Source organism: Trachypithecus francoisi, unplaced genomic scaffold (assembly GCF_009764315.1).
Source record: "Trachypithecus francoisi isolate TF-2019V2 unplaced genomic scaffold, Tfra_2.0 Lachesis_group8, whole genome shotgun sequence".
Lineage (NCBI taxonomy): Eukaryota > Metazoa > Chordata > Mammalia > Primates > Cercopithecidae > Trachypithecus > Trachypithecus francoisi.
The window spans coordinates 120,312,178-120,331,839 of NW_022681473.1; the positions used below are offsets into that span (position 1 = coordinate 120,312,178).

Here is a 19,662-nt window from a genome sequence, read left to right on the forward strand (position 1 = left end):
CTTCATCCTTCATCCTCTCATCCTACTCATCGGATGCTTCCCTCTAACCAAACCTCAGCAAATAAACAAATACATACGCACATAAAGTATCACAACAAGCTGGCCCTGGCCCATGGTGTGAAATGTTGCAGAAGGATATGGATGCGGCAGTGTGGGAAAATGGAGTCAGGGAGACATAAGGGCTTTAAAGGAGGTCAGTCCCGGCTCCCAAGTCCTCTCCACCCATATGGGAGGGAAAGAGCTTCAGAGGGCGTTTGCTGCTCCAGTCGTGGATAGAACAGCCACCTGATAAGGTCTCAGACTGCTACTCCATTCCTCCCCACGGATGAGAACACGAAATGCAAGCAACATGAGAATCATGATGGAAGCAGTTGACTAGGTTTAAAGCAACAAATATCACCCCCAGAATCATAGACTCCAACTACAGAAGGCATCTTAAGATTATACAGTTGAATTGACCCATGGTTCTATCTTTTTTTTTTTTTTGAGACGGAGTCTCGCTCTGTCACCAGCCTGGAGTGCAGTGGCACGATCTTGGCTCACTGCAAGCTCCGCCTCCTGGGTTCACGCCATTCTCCTCCCTCAGCCTCCTGAGTAGCTGAGACTACAGGTGCCCACCACCACGCCCGGCTAATTTTTTTTTTTTTAAGTAGAGACGGGGTTTCACCATGTTAACCAGGATGGTCTCGATCTTCTGACCTCGTGATCCACCCGCCTCAGCCTCCCAAAGTGCTGGGATTACAGGCGTGAGCCACGGTTCTATCTTCTTTATACAAACACCATTCTATCTGATTCACAATTTGGTTTACTCCTGTTGTAAGGGCAAACCTTGCCTTTTAATGACCATGAAATATCAATTACCATGTAACTATCTCTGCATGGTATGCTAGGGGAATGGCAGGGAGAAGTATGTCTTATCTACAGGTGGTGGGTTGAGCAGGATGGATGGACATAGGCCAAGCAGATTGCAACTTCCTCCCTCCTGAGTCCCTCAAGCTTCCCCATGTGGCTGAGCCCACTGCATCCAGGCTTCTGGCACTCACCATACAATGTGATGCTGGCGTTGGTGTTCCCAAGCTTGTTTGTGGCCACACAAGTATAGTTCCCATAATCCTTTTCTGAAACATTGAAGAAAGTCAGAGTGGACATGCGGCCTTTGTTCTCAATCCTCACTCCATCCAGTCCAGTGGCTAACCTGCAAGAGGGAAGGTATTGCCATCACTTCATTCTACAAAGAGGTCCTCCTCCTCACAAAACGCTTTTCTCCAACTAATCTCGTCCTTCAGACTCAAACCCTAAGAACCTCAGTGTCCAACAGGAGGACAAGGGAAAGGATGCTTTTGCCCAACAGGATAAATGTACTGGCTTCTAATTCCCAATGACTGACATGTCTACAACAAGTCTCAGATTCAGAATCATGGTCAGTTCATTTTGTTCACTTTCCAGCCTCCTCCATGTTTTTCTGGTTGTAAAAGGAGACTTTGTTACAAAAGAGGGTATAAACCATTTCTGTTTTGCCTTATCTTTCCCCTTTCCTTCATCCTCATCCTTCTCCCATGTGAAGATGGCCTATCAGCTCTGCTTCAGAACTGTCCAGGCATCATTTAAAAGGTACCTCATATCTTCCTTGAACCACTGGAATTCAGCCATGGGGACTGCGGAGGCTTCACAGCTCAGGATGCCCTTCTGACCGACTGAAACACCAGTGTTCTTGGCTTTTGAGATATAGGGAGGATCTGTGGGAAACACACACACACACACGCACACGCACACGCACACGCACATGCATGCATGCAGGCACACAGAGTGATTTCATGAAACAGAAGAAGGGCACATCCAGCCATTTGCTACATAAACAGATTACTTGTGACAACCCTCTTTCCCAGTGAAATAATCATTTATTTCAGGAAAAATAACTTGCTTGAAGATATTGCATTGACCCCAACATCTTTTTCAGGCCTCCAAACCTATTCTCAGTTAACAATTCTCTCCATTTGCTGAAAACTCTGGCAGTCACAGGAAGACTCCAGGGGCAAATGGCATGGAGGCCATGGTGAGCAAAGCCATTTGATGAAGTATTTTCCTGTTGGCAGCAACTTGGGTCTTTTGGAACATGGCACTGCCATTACCAGATTGTCCACCTACTCCCAGTGCCCTCTGTTCCCCAGAACCCCCTGGCTGCAGGTCCACTCACAGTTTACAGTGATTTTTACTTTCCGCACATCGGGCGCAGCGACATCATTCAACGCGCTGCATTCGTACTCCCCAGACTGGTCTCGCTTGATGTCAGAGATCTCCAGGTACTCATCCTCACTTACAAAGCCCTGGCCTTCTGGGAAGAAAGAAGCAGACAGGAAACAATCAGGAAACCATGTAACCAGGGACAGAGCCATATTCACGTCTAGAGACTGTAGGAGAAGGAAGAGAAAAAGGCATCAGAATGGAGTAGGACATCAAGTCAAAGACATAGGGCATCAAGTTGCTGAAAAGATACGGCAATGGAAGAGAGAAATTCTCTGCTTGTGTCTTGCATCAATGTATTTTCAGCCAAGCCACTTAACTTTTTTAGAGCATTTGGTAAGAAAACATGTCATTATTTTTCTTATATGATTATTGTGATAATTAACTCAGAGATGACATGATAAATACTTCCATGCATCATCAAACTGATAGTTTAAAAAGAATTGTCATGATCAGTAATATAATAAAACCATGGAATAACTTTAGAGTGTGTTACTGTGGAACACATCTTAATTTTTCGTTATGTAGAAATGTGTTTGTATGCAGAATACAAACTACTACTTGTAGAACAAATAAGTAAACATTCCACACTTTAATATAAATAAATGCAAAGTCGGTGGTTTTGTTTCTACCTGTGTTGGAGAAGATAGAGTGAGAATGAATGAACGAGGAAGGACCCCACGATGGCTTTGTAATAGGTGCTCAGTATGCATTGGCCAACACAAGTGTGATAGACCCGAATGCTGGATCTGTGCTTGCCAGAATAGCCTAGTGGATTTCATACTCACTTTGGTGGAGCTCCCTGGAGGATTCGTTCTCAGGTACCTGTGAAACTTGTCATTTGTAATTCAAAATATTATGGGCTGCAAAATTTGTGTTGCTTTTATGACACCATTACAGGTTCTTGCAACAATCTGGCCTCTCCACCTTACCCCTTATATTACTCCCTGTGGTCCAGTGCAAAGACAACTGACCCTCTGTCTTCCATCACAAATGTTCTGAGTTCTGTCAAAACACTGAGATCCCACGAAAACCAAGATAAAGCCCAAGGATAAGGCACAGCCATTTGCCTTTCTTATAGGCCTGCAGCCCTAAGGGCCACAGTAGTTTTCAGGGCAACAAAAATGTTAGCTTTCCCCACAACTTTGTGAAAGCATGTTCTGATCCAATGGGTTTCGGTCCACCACGGGTGTGAAGCAGGAAGGTGTCTGTGGAGGGGATGGGCTGGTGTGTAGGGCGTAGGGTGTGGAGCAGGAATGCGTCTGTGGAGTTGGGATGGTGTGCAAGGGATAGGGTGGGCAGCAGGAGGCTGGAAGGTGGGGACAGTGTGTAGGGTGTAGGGTGTGCAGCAGGAACATGTCTGTGGATATGGGCTGGTGTCCAGGGTGTAGGGTGGGCAGCGGAAATGTGGAGGGGGTGGGCTAGTGTGCAGGGTGTAGGGTAGACAGCAGGATGGTGGAGGGAGTGGGCCGATGTACAGGGTATAAGGTGAGCAGCAGGAAGGTTTCTGTGGAGGTAGGTCAGTGTGCAGGGTGTAGGGTGTGCAGCAGGAAGGTGGAGGAGGTGGGCTGGTGTGTAGGGTGTAGGGTGTGCAACAGTAAGGATCTGTGGAGGTGGGCTGGGGTATAGGGGGTAAGAAGGCAGGTACTTGGGTGCCCTGACTCTGCTCCAAGTCTAAGCCTTGGGGGCTTCCACCACCCACCTGCCCATTTCCCCAGACAATGTGCTTTCTGGCTCTTGCTGTCTTCCTTGCCTCCATGTCTTACCCTAGGTCATGCCCAACCAGGGAGTACCATCAGTCTCTGGATACTGGCTACCAATCTATGTATAGAAATGTCACTGCAAATCAGCACCATTCTGTTAGCCCAAACTGTGCAGTTCCATGGAGGAAATAATTCATTGGCTAGTGGGAGCAATTCATTTGCCTGGCTACCCTCCTCAAGCCTGGTCCTGAGGACGGGGTCCCAAAACGTACTCACAGATGTGAGGTTCAGAGTCATTGGGAATCTGGGTGAACCCACATAAGGAGTAGCTGAAGGGTGCCGGGTAGAATATCCCCAGAGCGAAGAAATGGGGTATGAAACAGTGACCTCACCTAGCCTGGGATCTGAGTGTCTCTCCCGAATGATGCTGCTTGCCCCAGATGGTCCCAGACACCAGACGGGAACTTAGACAATTTCAAGGAAGAAACTCCAGAGCATGGGCCAGCTGGATGTGGGTTAAGTCCCCATTTGCTGGGTGGTGCTGCTGGATCAAAAGCCTCTACCACAGCAGACATAATGATCCAGGTTAGTTCATATCCTAACTCTTCAAGGAGCATTACGGACATGCAAACACTTTCTTGCCCTACTCCCTTTATTTCTACATAGGCTAACAGAATATCACAGTGAAAGGGATTCTGAGATTACTTTTTAAATAAAATTTAACAAAAAAAATTAGTTGATCAATCTAAGCATTTTTAAGGATTAAACTACAATGGGATCAAACACATCAAAATGATGTTCCAGACGCACCTCACCATTTTTTTTTTTTCTGCAAGAAATAAATGTGGTAGGATGAGAAGCCTGGCTTTCTACTACTATGACTCCATTATTTTTTCAAAATGTACCACAGAGGATTTTGCCATGAGTAATTAAATTGCATTGCATTTAACCAAACACATGGGCTACCTGCTGAGGGCCTGGCTGGAGTCTCAGGCAGGGTCAACATTCCTTTTCCCTCAGAGAGAAGAAAGCCCCAGATCACGCTGCTTGGTGGACCTGAGCCAGATACCTTAAAAGCTCCAGATAAAGTGAGATCCACGAACGCCAGTGGACTTAGAAATGTCGACCTACACATAGGGAGGGGATGGCTTCACAGAAGGGGGAGGCCCGTGTGCATCTGCATGGGTGAGACATGTCCTGCATCCTTCCAGCGGAATTACCAGATGACACGGCAGCCTCTGGAATGTGGGATTTCTTTCCACTGTCTGTGATGCTGTTTTTATGGGACCAGTTATGCAACTGCAGGAAAGGAAGGAAGGAAGAAAAAGTGCATCTCATGTAAAATGGGGATCGTCATAATACTACCTCATTAAGTGAGAAAATGAATTTTGTCAAGCTTGGACAATGAAGTAAGCGCTTCTCTGATTTTAATGTGCATATAAGTTCTTCAGAGATTTTTCTTTTTAAATATAGATTCTGATCCAGTAGGTCTGGAGTGGGGTCTGGGATTCCACGTTTCTGACACACGCCCAGAGGCTGCCTCCATGGCTGGGACGGGGCCCACACCCTGAGCAGCGCAGGTGATGCCCCACCCTGCACTGTTGACGGGCTTTCTCCCACCCACACACGTGAAGTCCTCTAGGGTCAGCGTGTTAGGAAAATACACTAAGAGCCCCTCAGGCTGAGACTCTTGTGGAGCCTGCCCCTCCAAAAACTCACTGTTTTGGGGGTTTAGGGCTCAGTAGGCTGGCTACATTGAGGCTGAGGATCAGGACGCATGGATTCTTCACGATCTTCCCACAAAACACGCATCCTCGCCAAAACATGTCCCTTGGTTGAAAAATGGAAAATGTTGAAACTTCTCTCCATCTCAGACTCAGTGAAGGTGACTTACATGTTATTTTCTTGACTACTTTGAATGCTGGGTGAGATGTTTAAAGCAGAATGAATCTAGGTTGCTACATGACTGGAGACTTAGGAAGCTGTAGGGCTGCCCTCTCCGGTTCTGGTTGTAAAATGTAAAATCCTGATTCCAGTCTGCAGATAATGGGGCAGAAGGCAATCAATGTTTTAATCCTCTCTACTAGCTGCCAGGAAACCAAATTGCTGACTATGAACTAAAAGAAGGGAAATGGGCAGGGAGAAACAGATGAGGGAGGAACAGGATAGGATAGGAAAGGAAGGAGAGGGAGGAGGAGGAAGGAAAGAAAGACAGAGGTGGTGCAAGCAAGATGGCCTGTGAGCCATTGGAAAGATTCTAAAGACATGTTCACCAAGGACTTTTTTTAAAAGGCTGTAAGACTGCAATATTTTCCTTGTCAAACAGGAACTGCAAGTCTGCTTCACAGTTTTGCTTTACAGCGAAATGTCCTGTACTCAGACAATAACCCAGACGCATTATGGACCTGCTCTAAGCACTCCAGCATCCTAATATAACATGGTTGGAAGCAGCAGAGAGCAGATTCTGAATCATTGGCAGAAATGCATAAAAACCAAGGCTGTTTCCATGGAAAGAGTGCTTCAAAGAAGATGAGTTCAATTCACTGCATTAGCAAAATTAAGATCTGCAAAAATACAAATGAGGCCATTCATCAGGGGATATGGGGGTCCTTGCCTCAGATGCATGATGCATCCTTGGGGATAGAATGAGCAAAAGCCTCAGGGTTCTGTGGCGCTAAGGGGGCTTCCTCGGTAGGGCACACATTCTGACAGCACAGTCACAGAATACAAAGAGCATGCAACATCCACAAGCAGGGTCTGTTCTGCTAGAAATGGAGGAACAGACAGAGAAACGACTTATGGGAGAAGGACCACTGGCTGGCCTGCTGGCTCTGACCTCACTGCACTTATTCTGCTCACATCCAGGATGAGCGAGGTGTTGCGTAAGACTCTGTGGTGAGGGAATGGGGGCAGAGACGATGTGAAAAACTAGACCTTCACCTTGGGTAGTGTGCAATCTCATGGGGCCAGGACTCAAAGTGGTTTATATTTTTCCGTATCTCAATTTTTTAGTTCTTTGTCATTTCTAGATCCCTCAAGTAAGGTGTAGTGAGTCAAAAAGATTTATTAGAGCTGAAAGGATCCTAAGCATTTAGGGATGAAAAAGATCAAACAGGAAATCCAGAGCAAAATATGGGGGCCTTCCTGACCTACTTCTTTTCTTTCTCCCTTTATGTCCTTTTGTGCCAGTGATATCTCAGCCCTCATTCTTGCATCCAGTTCTCCTGCTTATTGCCTCAGCCAGTTCCTTAGAGTTATAAAGTTGAAAAAAACATGAGGGGTCAAAGATTTTAGCCTTCCACTTTTTGGATTATACAAAGTCCTGACAGAATATCTTGTCTTCTCTGTGAATACCTCTGGGGACAATTTTAGGAGGTGAAGATAGGGTTTGGGAGTGTCCCCACCCAAATCTCACCTTGAATTGTAATTATCCCCACGTGTCAAGGGCGGGGCCACGTGGAAATGATTAAATCATGGGTGCAGTTCCACCATACTCTACTCTTGGTAGTGAAGAAGTCTTATGACATCCGATGGGTTTATAAATGGGAGTCCCCTGCACAAGCTTCTTGCCTGCTGCCATGTAAGATGTCCCTGACTCTTCCACTATGATTGGGAGGCTTCCCCAGCCATGTGGACCTGTGAGTCAATTAAACCTCTTTGCTTTATAAATTACCCAGTCTCGGGTATGTCTTTTTTAGCAGCACAAGAACAGACTAAAACAGGTGACCAATCTCTTTGTTGGTCTATTCACAGTTTGCAACAACAACAACAACAACAAAACTTTGTACTGAGGCAATCCCCATCTGGTTTCTCCATTTGGAATGATTAAAAGTCACCCACGAGCATCCCCACCCTGACTGTCCTTCTAGGTTTGCTGTCTAGGGCATGGCTCTACCTGCAGACACTGTGCCGAGATAAAATGTCAGCACACCTGCTGCAGCGTGTACCAGACCTGCCAGGAGGTAACACACAGAGGAACATTTCTGGGGGCTTGTGCTACCAAGGAAAAGAACAACAGGAGATGAGGGCAGTGAGGAGGATCTAGGGTTTCAGGAGGCAGCCACACAGGGAGGACAAGGTGTGGGGAAGGGAAGTGGGAGGAGCAAGAAAGCAAGAGGGAAATGAGCTGCCGGCAGGAAGCCAGTGGGAGTGGGCAGAGGGTGGCCACTCAGGGGTCTTTTTGGCTCACATGGTTGGGTTTCTGGGAAAACAAGAAAAGGAGTTTCCCTCTGCCCAGCAAGAGAGACTATTACAGGTGATTCTGATCAATACTGAATTTGCAAAGTTGGAATCAAATGTCCAGGTGATTGGTGACCAAGTACCTCTGGCCTATAAGGCCACAACTAGGCTGCCTGAACCATCTTAGAAACAAGCCTTTTACCCACTCTTCAAAGTTGGGTCACAGTTCAAGCTGTCAAGGAACACAGATTTTACTTTGCAATGGAAGAACCATGCTTGTAAATATCTGCTGGACATCCCGTCATGGACATCTGGAGCAAGATAGACCACAGGAAGGAGCTAAGGCTGCCTGAAACCGCCTCCTCCCCACCACTTCTCATCTTTGACATGTGCAGGGAAAGGTAGAGACCGTCAAAAGTTCCTGAGGAAACATGTGCCTGAATCCTATCACTCATCTTTCTTTCCCTGCAGGATTTTGGCTAATAGAACATAATCACAAAACTGAGCCATGAGCAGATCAAAACATCAGCTGGACTATAATCCCCACTTGGGATCCAAGGCTGACATGAGGTTCTTGCCTTTCTCCCTGAGAATTAGAGACAGTGGGGTTTGCACAGTAGAATGTTTGACTTTAGTACTCAGTCGCAGGCTCAAAGTGGAGCCGAGAGGACAAGCTGTGTTGCAATGCAGAGTCTGGAGTAAGGAGGATGCCAGACCCAGGTAGCAGGCCAGGGAGGGGATGGAGACACAGGAGTGATGCCCTCACTTCTAGATGGCAGGCTTATGTCTGCTTAACTAGGCCCAATAGATGACCGAGCAACCACTTTACCATGACGTTGGTCACCAACCTCCCATGGGGGAGGCAAAGAGTGGACAGGGTGGAGGAAAGCTGCCCTCTAGAAACCTCTGAGGGCTATGAATAGGGCTTCTCCTTTTATCCTAGAGATCTCCTGGCATCCTTCTCCATCACATACCTCCTGACATGAGAGCCCCGTTCTTTTGAAGGATACACATCAGAAACATGCTTGAATTTGGAATTACAGTAGGGTTTCAGCATTTGGGACCCAGTATGGCTCATATAACCTGAGTGTTGGACTGTCTACCCTTCTTCCTAGTCCATTGTCCAAGTTGCAAGCACCCTGAGTAGACGTCACATCTTCTACTTCCTTAACTCCTTAACAGCAGCTAACGTAGGCTAAGCACACAGTATGTGTTCACGTTATGCCTGATGGCTAGGTTTGAAAACTGAATCCCTGTAGAACCCCCCCTCTCCCTCTCCTGTTTAATCCACTCTCTTTCTGCCAGACTCTCCTCCACACTGTCTGCCCCCCACTCTGCCCCCCACCCCAACCTCCAATCCTTGACTCTCCTTAGAACCCTACTGGCAACAAGCAACTCTGAGCTCGCCCTCTTTAATTAAACCGAGGAGTGTGGACTGCAGTACATTGCACCCTTGCCTGCTCCCAAATTCCAGATTTGTTACCTTTACCGCACTGGAGTTAATGAAAAGTGTGATAAACCCACTGTTTCACTTTCCTTTAATACAAGCAACTGAATTGTGCTAAAGTCATTTTGGTTTGGAGGCCAAGCCCCTGGTCAATGTCTTACTTGCTGGCAGTGACAGAAGCTTTGTCTTGTGCTCAGAAAACTTTCTCAGGCTGTGGCCACCAGGACTTCCTCTGTAGGAGGAGTGGCTTGCCCCCATCCAGGGCTGCCAGGCTGGCTGCCTTCCCTGAGGCTGACAGTAAGTTGGCTAATCACAAGATCAATGTGTGACCGTGAAAGTTAACTGTGCTTCTAGAGGGGGAAGGAGTACATTAATAAAGATCTCCATAGCTGGGGCCTCAGAGGAAGTTCCTGGCAGGGGTGGGAGTTTCCTAGGTCTTCCCTTCCATGCATGCGTGAGGATGATAGAAGTGTTTAATGCCCCTCATCGTCAGACAGGGAATAACTGAGGATGACACAAAGACAGAAGGACTCAAGTGACTCCTCCAGTACAACTGTCCCCAAAGAGAAACTCTCATACACTGGGATGCTTGAACTCTTTACCGGGAAGAGTTAAAGAGGAAAGGATGTAAAGGGTTTTGTTTTGTAAGTGGAGGAGAAGAAGGGATGTCAAGGAAACTGTCTGAAATCATGTTTAAGAGGACACACCAAAAATAGATGTTCTCATCCCTGGTGGGTCATGAGACTTACCCAAGGAGCACTTTAAAAATAGACTCTTGCGTTTGTGCTAATGGATTGGTGAACAGGGTCTGGGCTGGGGGTCCCAGCACCAGCATCCTCTAAAATTTCCCAGGAGACTCTAATGTACAGTCAGGGGTTAGAATTCAGGGTTGGTAAGTTGAGGACTCCTGTTGCTTTCATTTTCCAAGTTCCAGTTCCACATGTATTCTCCCAGGCTTCCTCTGCTGAGAAGTCATTCAGAGCCAAGGAGTATATGAGGATGTGCACATCTTACAGTGTGCTCAGACCTCCTGTCAACTGTCAGCTTCTATGCAAAATATACCATCATGATGTCAATAGCAGCAGCTTTATTGTAGGTGAATCCGGAAAAATAAATCTTGTGGGGTAGGATGGTGATAGCCAGGGTCAGTCTCCAGCAGCTAGGGATCCCCAGATAGTCCAGTGAAGAGCATGAAGACAAGAGGCCTCTTTCCAAAGAATGGTGAAGAGCTGCGTTTAGCTTGGCTCTGCTTGTGTCTCTCTTTTTTTTTTTTTTTTGAGATGGGTTCATTACGTGTGGGAAGAATCAAGACACAACATTTTTAGGATTTAGATGATACTGTTGACTCATTGGGAGTGGTTCTGAGTGAGTGTCACAGAAACAGCCTGGGTACCTGTGAGGATGTGGCACATTCCCTTTAAATGAAAGTGCAGCGTGTGTGCCAGAAAAGGGAGAGAGGAGCTAGACAGAGAGAGGCAGAGGAGGGAGGGAGGAAGGGAGGAAGAGAGAGAGAATATGAGGATGCAAAACACTAGAATTCCATATAGGCACACAAATGACTGAGGATAGAAGCTTAAATCCATTTGATGAGCAGAGTAGCCTATTTGGGCCTAAAAACAGTTGCTAGCATTTTTATTCTAAAAAGTATTAAAAATAAACTGAAACTAACACTTCAGACCCAAACAATGCAAGGGTATAAGGAGAAAAATCATTATTTTTAAATAGCAGAGCTTAAACAGCTAAGTTATTGACAAAATGTTTAAGTACACTTGAACAGTTTTTATTTATTTTACACATTTTCCTCTTATGATTATGATTATTTGGATTCTAAACCAACAGGGTTATTTTAAGTATTAACAAGTAAAAGTGAAATGAGTTCTGAGAAGTAAAAGTACTGCTTTAAAAAGACCTTCATAATTAAACAACAGCATTGTTTTTTTTTAGAAACCTAATCAATGCATGGAAGGAGACACCGCCTCTTTCATCTACAGTGTCTTAAGAAAGTTGTCTTAACCTTGTCTACAGCAGCCTACTCAAGCACAGCCAGTCACCCAGGCCCAGTTTCTTCAAGAAGGCTATATTTTTGTAGTACAGAAATGTCTTGTGTCCTGGCGTGGTCAGTGGACTGTCAATACTGTGTTACCTAAGGGGCTTTGGCACAGTGGCTTCTTGAGCCCAAAGCAGACCTGCAGGGCTGGCATCTGCCAGCGGGTGGGCAATACACAAAACCTTCAATTAGTTATAACATCAAAGTAAATCCTTTGCCCTTCGCTTGCCTTTGGGGGAATTAAAACTTTCCTTCTAATGCCAACTGCATCTGATGTGCTTTCCCTGAGGATTAATTTATTTGTATAGCAGCATCAGGAATGCCTTTGTTGTTTTCATAAGTCGGGTGGACCCATAGTTACATTTTCCTGGGACAGTGCCAGTTGACACCTGTCTTCCCAGCATACTTTTTATTTTTTTCTTTTGAGACAGTCTCGTGCTCTGTTGCCCAGGCTGGAGTGCGGTGGCACGATTTTGGCTCACTGCAACCTCCACATCCTGGGTTCAAGCAATTCTCCTGCCTCAACCTCCTGAGTAGCTGGGACTACAGGTGCACATTGTCATGCCTGGCTAATTATTATTATTATTATTATTATTTAGTAGAGACGGAGTTTCACCATGTTTCCCAGGCTGGTCTCGAACTCCTGAGCTCAGGAAATCTGCCTGCCTTGGCCTCCCAAAGTGCCAGAATTACAGGCGTGAGCCACCACACCCGGCCAACAGCATACTTTTTAACTGTCAGCTTTCATTCTTTAAAGTGCACTGGTCTGGATCATAAGCTGGATGGCCAACATGCTCCTGGTCTACTGAAAGGTCTGCTGTCAGGCCGTAGGGCCTTAGGTACTGGTGGCATCTTACCCTGCGCCTGGGGCAGGCCCAACACTCAACCTTTTTAAGAGAGGCAGTGGCATTCTGGCCAAGGCAATCAGGCAGGAGAAAGAAATAAAGCATGTTAAATTAGGAAAAGAGGAAGTCAAATTGTCCCTGTCTGCGGATGACATGATTGTATATTTAGAAAACCCCATTGTTTCAGCCCAAAATTTCCCTAAGCTGATAAGCAACTTCAGCAAAGTCTCAGGATACAAAATCAATGTGCGAAAATCACAAGCATTCTTATACACCAATAACAGACAAACAGAGCCAAATCATGAGTGAACTCCCATTCACAATTGCTTCAAAGAGAATAAAATACCTAGGAATCCAGCTTAAAAGGGATGTGAAGGACTTCTTCAAGGAGAACTACAAACCACTGCTCAACTAAATAAAAGAGGACACAAACAAATGGAAGAACATTCCATGCTCCTGGATAGGAAGAATCAATATCGTGAAAATGGCCATACTGCCCAAGGTAATTTATAGATTCAATACCATCTCCATCAAGCTACCAATGACTTTCTTCACAGAATTGGAAAAAAGCTACTTTAAAGTTCATATGGAACCAAAAAAGAGCCCGCTTTGCCACGACAATCCTAAGCCAAAATAACAAAGCTGGAGGCATCATGCTACCTGGCTTCAAACTATACTACAAGGCTATAGTAACCAAAACAGCATGGTACTGGTACCAAAACAGAGATACAGACCAATGGAACAGAACAGAGCCCTCAGAAACAATACCACACATCTACAACCATCTGATCTTTGACAAACCTGACAAAAATAAGAAATGGGGAAAGGTTTCCCTGTTTAATAAATGGTGCTGGGAAAATTGGCTAGCCATAAGTAGAAAGCTGAAACTGGATCCCTTTCTTACACCTTATACAAAAATTAATTCAAGATGGAATAAAGACTTAAATGTTAGACCTAAAACCATAAAAACCCTAGAAGAAAACCTAGGCAATACCATTCAGCACATAGGCATGGGCAAGGACTTCATGTCTAAAACACCAAAGCAACGGCAACAAAAGCCAAAATTGACAAATGGGATCTAATTAAACTAAAGAGCTTCTGCACAGCAAAAGAAACTACCATCAGAGTGAACAGACAACCTACAGAATGGGAGAAAATTTTTTCAATCTGCTCATCTGACAAAGGGCTAATATCCAGAATCTACAAAGAACTCAAACAAACTTACAAGAAAAAAACAAACAACTCCATCAAAAAATGGGCAAAGGATATGAACAGATATTTCTCAAAAGAAGACATTTATGCAGCCAACAGACACATGAAAAAATGCTCAGCATCACTGGTCATCAGAGAAATGCAAATGAAAACCACAATGAGATACCATCCCACACCAGTTAGGATGGCAATCATTAAAAAGTCAGGAAACAACAGGTGCTGGAGAGGAGGTGGAGAAATAGGAACACTTTTACACTGTTGGTGGGACTGTAAACTAGTTCAACATTGTGGAAGACAGTGTGGTGGTTCCTCAAGGATCTAGAACTAGAAATACCATTTGATCCAGCCATCCCATTACTGGGTATATACCCAAAGGATCATAAATCATGCTGCTATAAAGACACATGCACACATATGTTTATTGCGGCACTATTCACAATAGCAAAGACTTGGAACCAACCCAAATGTCCATCAATGATAGACTGGATTAAGAAAATGTGGCACATATACACCAAGGAATACTATGCAGCCATAAAAAAGGGATGAGTTCATGTCCTTTGTAGGGACATGGATGAAGCTGGAAACCATCATTCTCAGCAAACTATCACAAAGACAAAAAAACCCAACATCACATGTTCTCACTCATAGGTGGGAATTGAACAATGAGAACACTTGGAAACAGGAAGTGTTCTCACACACCGAGGCCTGTCGTGGATTGGGGGAGGGGGGAGGGATAGCACTGGGAGACATACCTAATGTAAATGACGAGTTAATGGGTGCAGCACACCAACATGACACATGTATACATATGTAACAAACCTGCACGTTGTGCACATGCACCCTAGAACTTAAAGTATAATAAAAAAATAAAAAATAAAAAGAGAGAGAGGCAGTGGCTTAGGACCAAATAGGGTGTGGCCGCTCCAATGTAGGACTCTGCTGGACTGATGATCAAGAAAGATTCTGTGTGCTCTCTTTCTCCCAGAGCTCCAGGCTCATCAGCTATACTATTCTATGGGAGACAGACAATTGCAGCTGGTTGGAGCCTATAGCCGACCAGCGAGGGAATCAGCATCGCAGCCCCCAGGAGAAGGAAAGCCAGCTGGGACTCAAGAGCTCCTGGCTCAAAGTCCTGGCAGACCAGGTACCAGACCTGCCCCTTTCTGAAGTGGTTGGGAAGGCCCAGAGCAATGAGAGAAACAGTCCCATGGTCTTTTCAGGTATTGGGGAAATGCCCTTTTGAGAAACAGCACAGCCTAGTTTCTGCAGATGAGGCCTGGATGCAGCCTGACTCTTCTTCCTTCCTCTCTTTCTTCCCTTTTATTCGACATTCTTTCTTTTATCCTTTTCCTATATTAGTTCCTGGCATCACAGCTGCTTAACAATGATGCCAACCCTCAGCATTTATCAATATTTTCAAAATACTTATATTAGCTTATAGGCAAAGTACCCACTAACCCAGGCAGCACAATTGGCATGCAAGCCACAACCAGAGGTATCCTGCACACTTCGCAGAGCATAAAGGTCTGAGCTCTGAAGCGTCACGGGGAGATAGCGTTGCTCATGCACTGGGCCCGAGTGTGCACTGAGAGGAAAGCATTAGGAGCTGTGCACTCAAGGGGCAAAGCTTCCACTACGGGCGGGAGTCCCTTTGAAAACTTTCCTGTCAAGGGCTCTCCTCATCTGTACCTTGTGCTATTCTAGGCAAGTCTGTCTCCCTCTTACCATCTACCTTGCACTATGATAAGCTGACTTCTCACCAAAGGTTATCTGTCTTGCTAACCTCCCTCCTTAGCCTAGTCACCTAGTAAGTCACTTTATATGACCTTCTGTGACTCATGCTAACTGTAGAACTCAAGGAGGAAACCACTGAATTCGAGATCAGAAGACCGATGATCTAATCCCAGTTTTGTCACGAATATGTGATTTTCAGTAAGTGTTTTCAGCCCTTCAAACCTCAATTATTTTTTCTATCAAATACAAAAATTGCATCGGATGAACTCCAAGGTCACTATCTGTTTTAATGTTTTATAACCTTTCATCACCTAGCAAGATGGTCTATGACTAAGAATCCCAAATAATTCCTTAAGTTCTGGAAATCTGATAATCATGGCATTGATGGACTGCGTTCCAACCCAGGAGCTCAGGGTCCCTGTCCCACAAGGGAGTATAAGTTCCCTGCAGAGCTGGCCCAAGCCACACTGGCTTTATTTGAGGTATTGACAGTCCACGCACAAAAATAGAGACACTGTGACAATTTCAAGGTAGCTCTCATCTGTCACTGTGCTTTAGCTGTTTGGTGATGGGGAGGAAAGAGAGGTTTTGACAATTATGAAGGACTATGTGTGTCTGAACGTAATGTCTTGTGTTAATGGGGGAAATTAATTCTTTCCTTTCCTTTCTAAGACTCTATTCATGTAGATCTTGACAAGTAGCTGTTCTTTCCTCCCTCCCCTTGATGAGTAGACTGGAATAATGTCTCATAGGTGTAACTAATCATCCACTTAGATGATTTGAAGCCCATTTTCATACGTCTGAGGGTACACTTCAAATGCAGGAAAATGATGCATCTACCTACTTTCTGTCCCCCTCGCTTTACTAAAAATGTCCCTTCTTAGTTACATGGCTACTTCACTAACCCTTCCCAACCAGATACAGAGCAACCAGGAAGGGGGCCTACAGGACAGTGAAGACAATTCCAGTACGATGCCCAAACTTTCAGCTTCACATCAACTGTTATAACTGGCCTGTGACTACGGCAGCTCAGTACCAACAGGTTCAGAGAGGCCAAATGGAAGCTGAGGAGGCCAAGGTTTTGGCCTTTGCACTGCCACTAACTAGCCAGGACCCCTGAGCAGGACACTTTACTTCATCCAGCTTCAGTTTCTTTATCTGCAAAATGAGGGGACCCAGTCAGCTCAATTCTTAGGTCACTCAGCCACCACTCTTTCCTGGCTCTTTTCATGATGGTCTTTCTGGACCAGAAGATTGGGATTCTGTGCACTCACCCCCAGTCCTTGGACAGCTCTCAACATTTGATTTGGGCTCGGAGCTTCTAGGAAGTGAAGTCTGGAGGTGTGAGTTCTGTTTCTGCCCCAGAAACCTGGGCTGGCCCTGGTTCTAGGAGATGGAGCCTTGAGAATGCTGTGATGTGACATGTGGCTGCAGCCAGGGCTGGTCGTCCTCTGAAGCTCCCTGCCCAGGTCCCAGAGGGAATCCCCTCCCCTCCTTGCTGGGTCTTCATGTGCTTCCTTATCACCACACTCAAGGCCTGGATCAAATGAACACATCTGACCTTGAAAGGAAGGAGGACCCTGCCAGTTCCTAGATTGTTTCCCACCAGCCCAGATTAGTTTATCAGTTTTGTTTTTGTTGCCTTAGGAAGCATGGAGCCTCTGTCTTCTTGGCAGACAATGTTGCTGTGAGGGAGAAAAACAAAGAGGATTGGAAGGTGACTAGGTCTCCAACAGAGCAGGCCTGGACTGCAGGATTGTGGACAGAAACAGGTAGTTTGGAAGGGGCTGCTGCACAGGCAACCATATGGGGCAGGTGCTGGAGCCTGGTGCCTCAACGGTGGTATCTGCAGATTTTTAGGGCTGCTCATAGAGGGGTCTTCTGCAGAAAATGAGTCACAATGGAGAGGCAGCCACCCTTCCAATGCGGGGAGCTTACTCTACTTCCACTGGACTCTAGAGGTTTTCTTTTTTCAGTTATAGAATATTGTATCCTGAGAGTAAGTCATGAAATTAATGTAAATAACAGTGTGGTATGTATTGCTTTCTGCATATGATACACACATACACAGACAGACACACAAGTGGTATAAATGCATGGCAGTAAAGAAAGTAAGACGCAGGGTGATTCTTTTCAAACTTTCCTCACCATTGAGGAAGTAACGCCATACTGGGCTCAGGAGTGATTATGACTTTACTTTCTGTGTCCATTTGGATAAATTGTGTAACCACCCTAGGCTTCCTGTTCTATCTTCAGTGAAAATAATGGGGTGGGGTTTAATGATTTCTAAAAAGCATTAACTCTAATTTTCGATAGTCAGTAGGTGGTTGAAAAGTAATACGTGTTCCTTCCAACCACTGACTCAATGTGTGTGTTGTGTGTGTGTGTGTGCCTGGGTGTGTGTGTGCATAAAGAAAAACACAGCTAAATAAGGAATAAATCTCACCTAGAATCTCATGAGAAGAGACAAAGCAATAAGAAAGCCCAAAGAGGCTTGAGCTTAGCAAATCAGAAGGCAATTCATCTTGAGAAGAAAACAAGTGATATTTACATTATTAAATCACAATTACAAAGCAAATCAGCTGCAGAAGAGAAGAGACCATTTCCATCAATTATTACTGAGCTGAACATAATTTTTCAATCACCAGCAGATTGTAAATGGGGGCTACAGCTCATCCAGGAACTCTTCTATCATAGGAGTTATTAATCGGGTATTAACTTTGTCGAATTATCAAGGACACTGACAAGATGATGAGGGAAGCAGGAAGGGTATAGGGCTGGGGCGGGGCGGGGGGTGGGCAGACGGGAGGACACAGCAGGTGAATTCCTGAGACCACAGAGGCACAGAACACTCTAGAAGGCCTGCGATCAGTCCTTTATTCAGCTGGTCTGGCTGCTGTGTTGAAGAAAATACTCAGCTCTGGGGTTTCCATTCCCAAAAAGTCAACACATGAACAGGTAAAACTAAAAATAGCACCTTCTTGATTGGAGATTCCATTCCTGTTTAGGAGTGCTGAGGGGATGCCAGGATGGTGCATAGCTTTAGGTGAGGGGTGCGGCTCTGCTGCTGCCCCTGCTGTGGGGCCTCCATCCAGGGCCCTCAAAGTCTGAGTGCTCCCATCTGGGTGGAAGGTATGGGCCATCCATCCTATCAGAACCTCATGTAGATTGGCAGAGAACGAAAGCACAAACAAAATACTTTTTTGTGTGTGTTCCATCAATATGCTGCGGTTCCTTATGGGTCTCGGTAAAAATTGTTATCAATGCAATAATTTTCTAGGTTTTTTGCACCCCATTTTCTCTCTTCCTTTGTCTTACCAGTTTTTCAAACTCTGCCCTCACTGGATTTCTGTGTAGTACAGAGTAGGTTTCAATTCCCCTAAACTCCTTTGCTCCCTCCCTGGGTTCAACGTCACGCTCCTCTGCTGTCACGGGACAGGCTAGACTATTGAAAAACTGATTCCTGTTCTGTTCTCAGAGCTGTAGAAGAATGGAAGGAATGAGAAACATTTTCCCTGCCCCATCCCCAAAAAGGTGGCAGGACCTGCAAATCCTCAATTCTTAGCTTCTGGCCTCAGAGTTGTTAATGACTTTTGTGTCATGGGGTCTAAAGCAGTTGCTAGGCACCCAGAAGATTATTACTATTCAAGCATTTGTTTCACAGCAACAAGCAAACAGCGTCTAGGCTCATGGAGGTGGGTGCGCACCAAGCTGGGGGAGGATGAAAGGTCCAAAGCTTGGGTTTGTGGAGGTGCCCCCACCAGAGGCAGACTAGCTGTCATTTCTCACGATTTCCAAGGCAGACCTCCAGTCAGCGACAGCACCTCACTCTGGGTGACGATGAAGCTGGATCTAGAATCCATGATCCACCAGCCCTTCCTTCCTTCCTTCCTTCCTTCTTCCTTCCTCCCTCCTTCCCTCCTTCCTTCCTTCATTCCTCCCTCCCTCCCTCCCTCCTTCCTTCCTTTCTTCCTTCATTTCTTCCCTCCTTCTTTCAGCCGGCCTGCCTTTTTTCCTTCCTGCCTGCCTGCCTTCCTACTTTCCTTCCTTCCTTCCTTCCTTCCTTCCTTCCTTCCTTCCTTCCTTCCTCCCTCCCTCCCTCCCTCCCTCCTTCCTTCCCTCCTTCCTTCCTGCCTTCCCTCCCTCCCTCTCTTCCCTCCCTCCCTCCATCCTTCCTTTCTTCCTTCATTTCTTCCCTCCTTTCAGCCTGCCTGCCTTCCTACTTTCCTGCCTTCCTTCCTTCATTCTTCCCCT

At 45.7% G+C, this 19,662-nt stretch overlaps 1 protein-coding gene across 2 annotated transcripts in view; it reads right to left on the reverse strand.

The window, feature by feature from the left end:
- Positions 1–19,662, reverse strand: part of OPCML (opioid binding protein/cell adhesion molecule like) — a 560,135-nt gene that overhangs the window by 21,106 nt on the left and 519,367 nt on the right. For both annotated transcript variants that reach the window (XM_033204746.1, XM_033204747.1), the window contains exons 4-6: positions 2,195–2,332; positions 1,616–1,736; positions 1,044–1,195 (exon numbers count right to left, since the gene is read on the reverse strand). In XM_033204746.1, the coding sequence (XP_033060637.1) occupies positions 1,044–1,195; positions 1,616–1,736; positions 2,195–2,332 (411 nt within the window). The remainder of the gene's footprint in view (positions 1–1,043; positions 1,196–1,615; positions 1,737–2,194; positions 2,333–19,662) is intronic.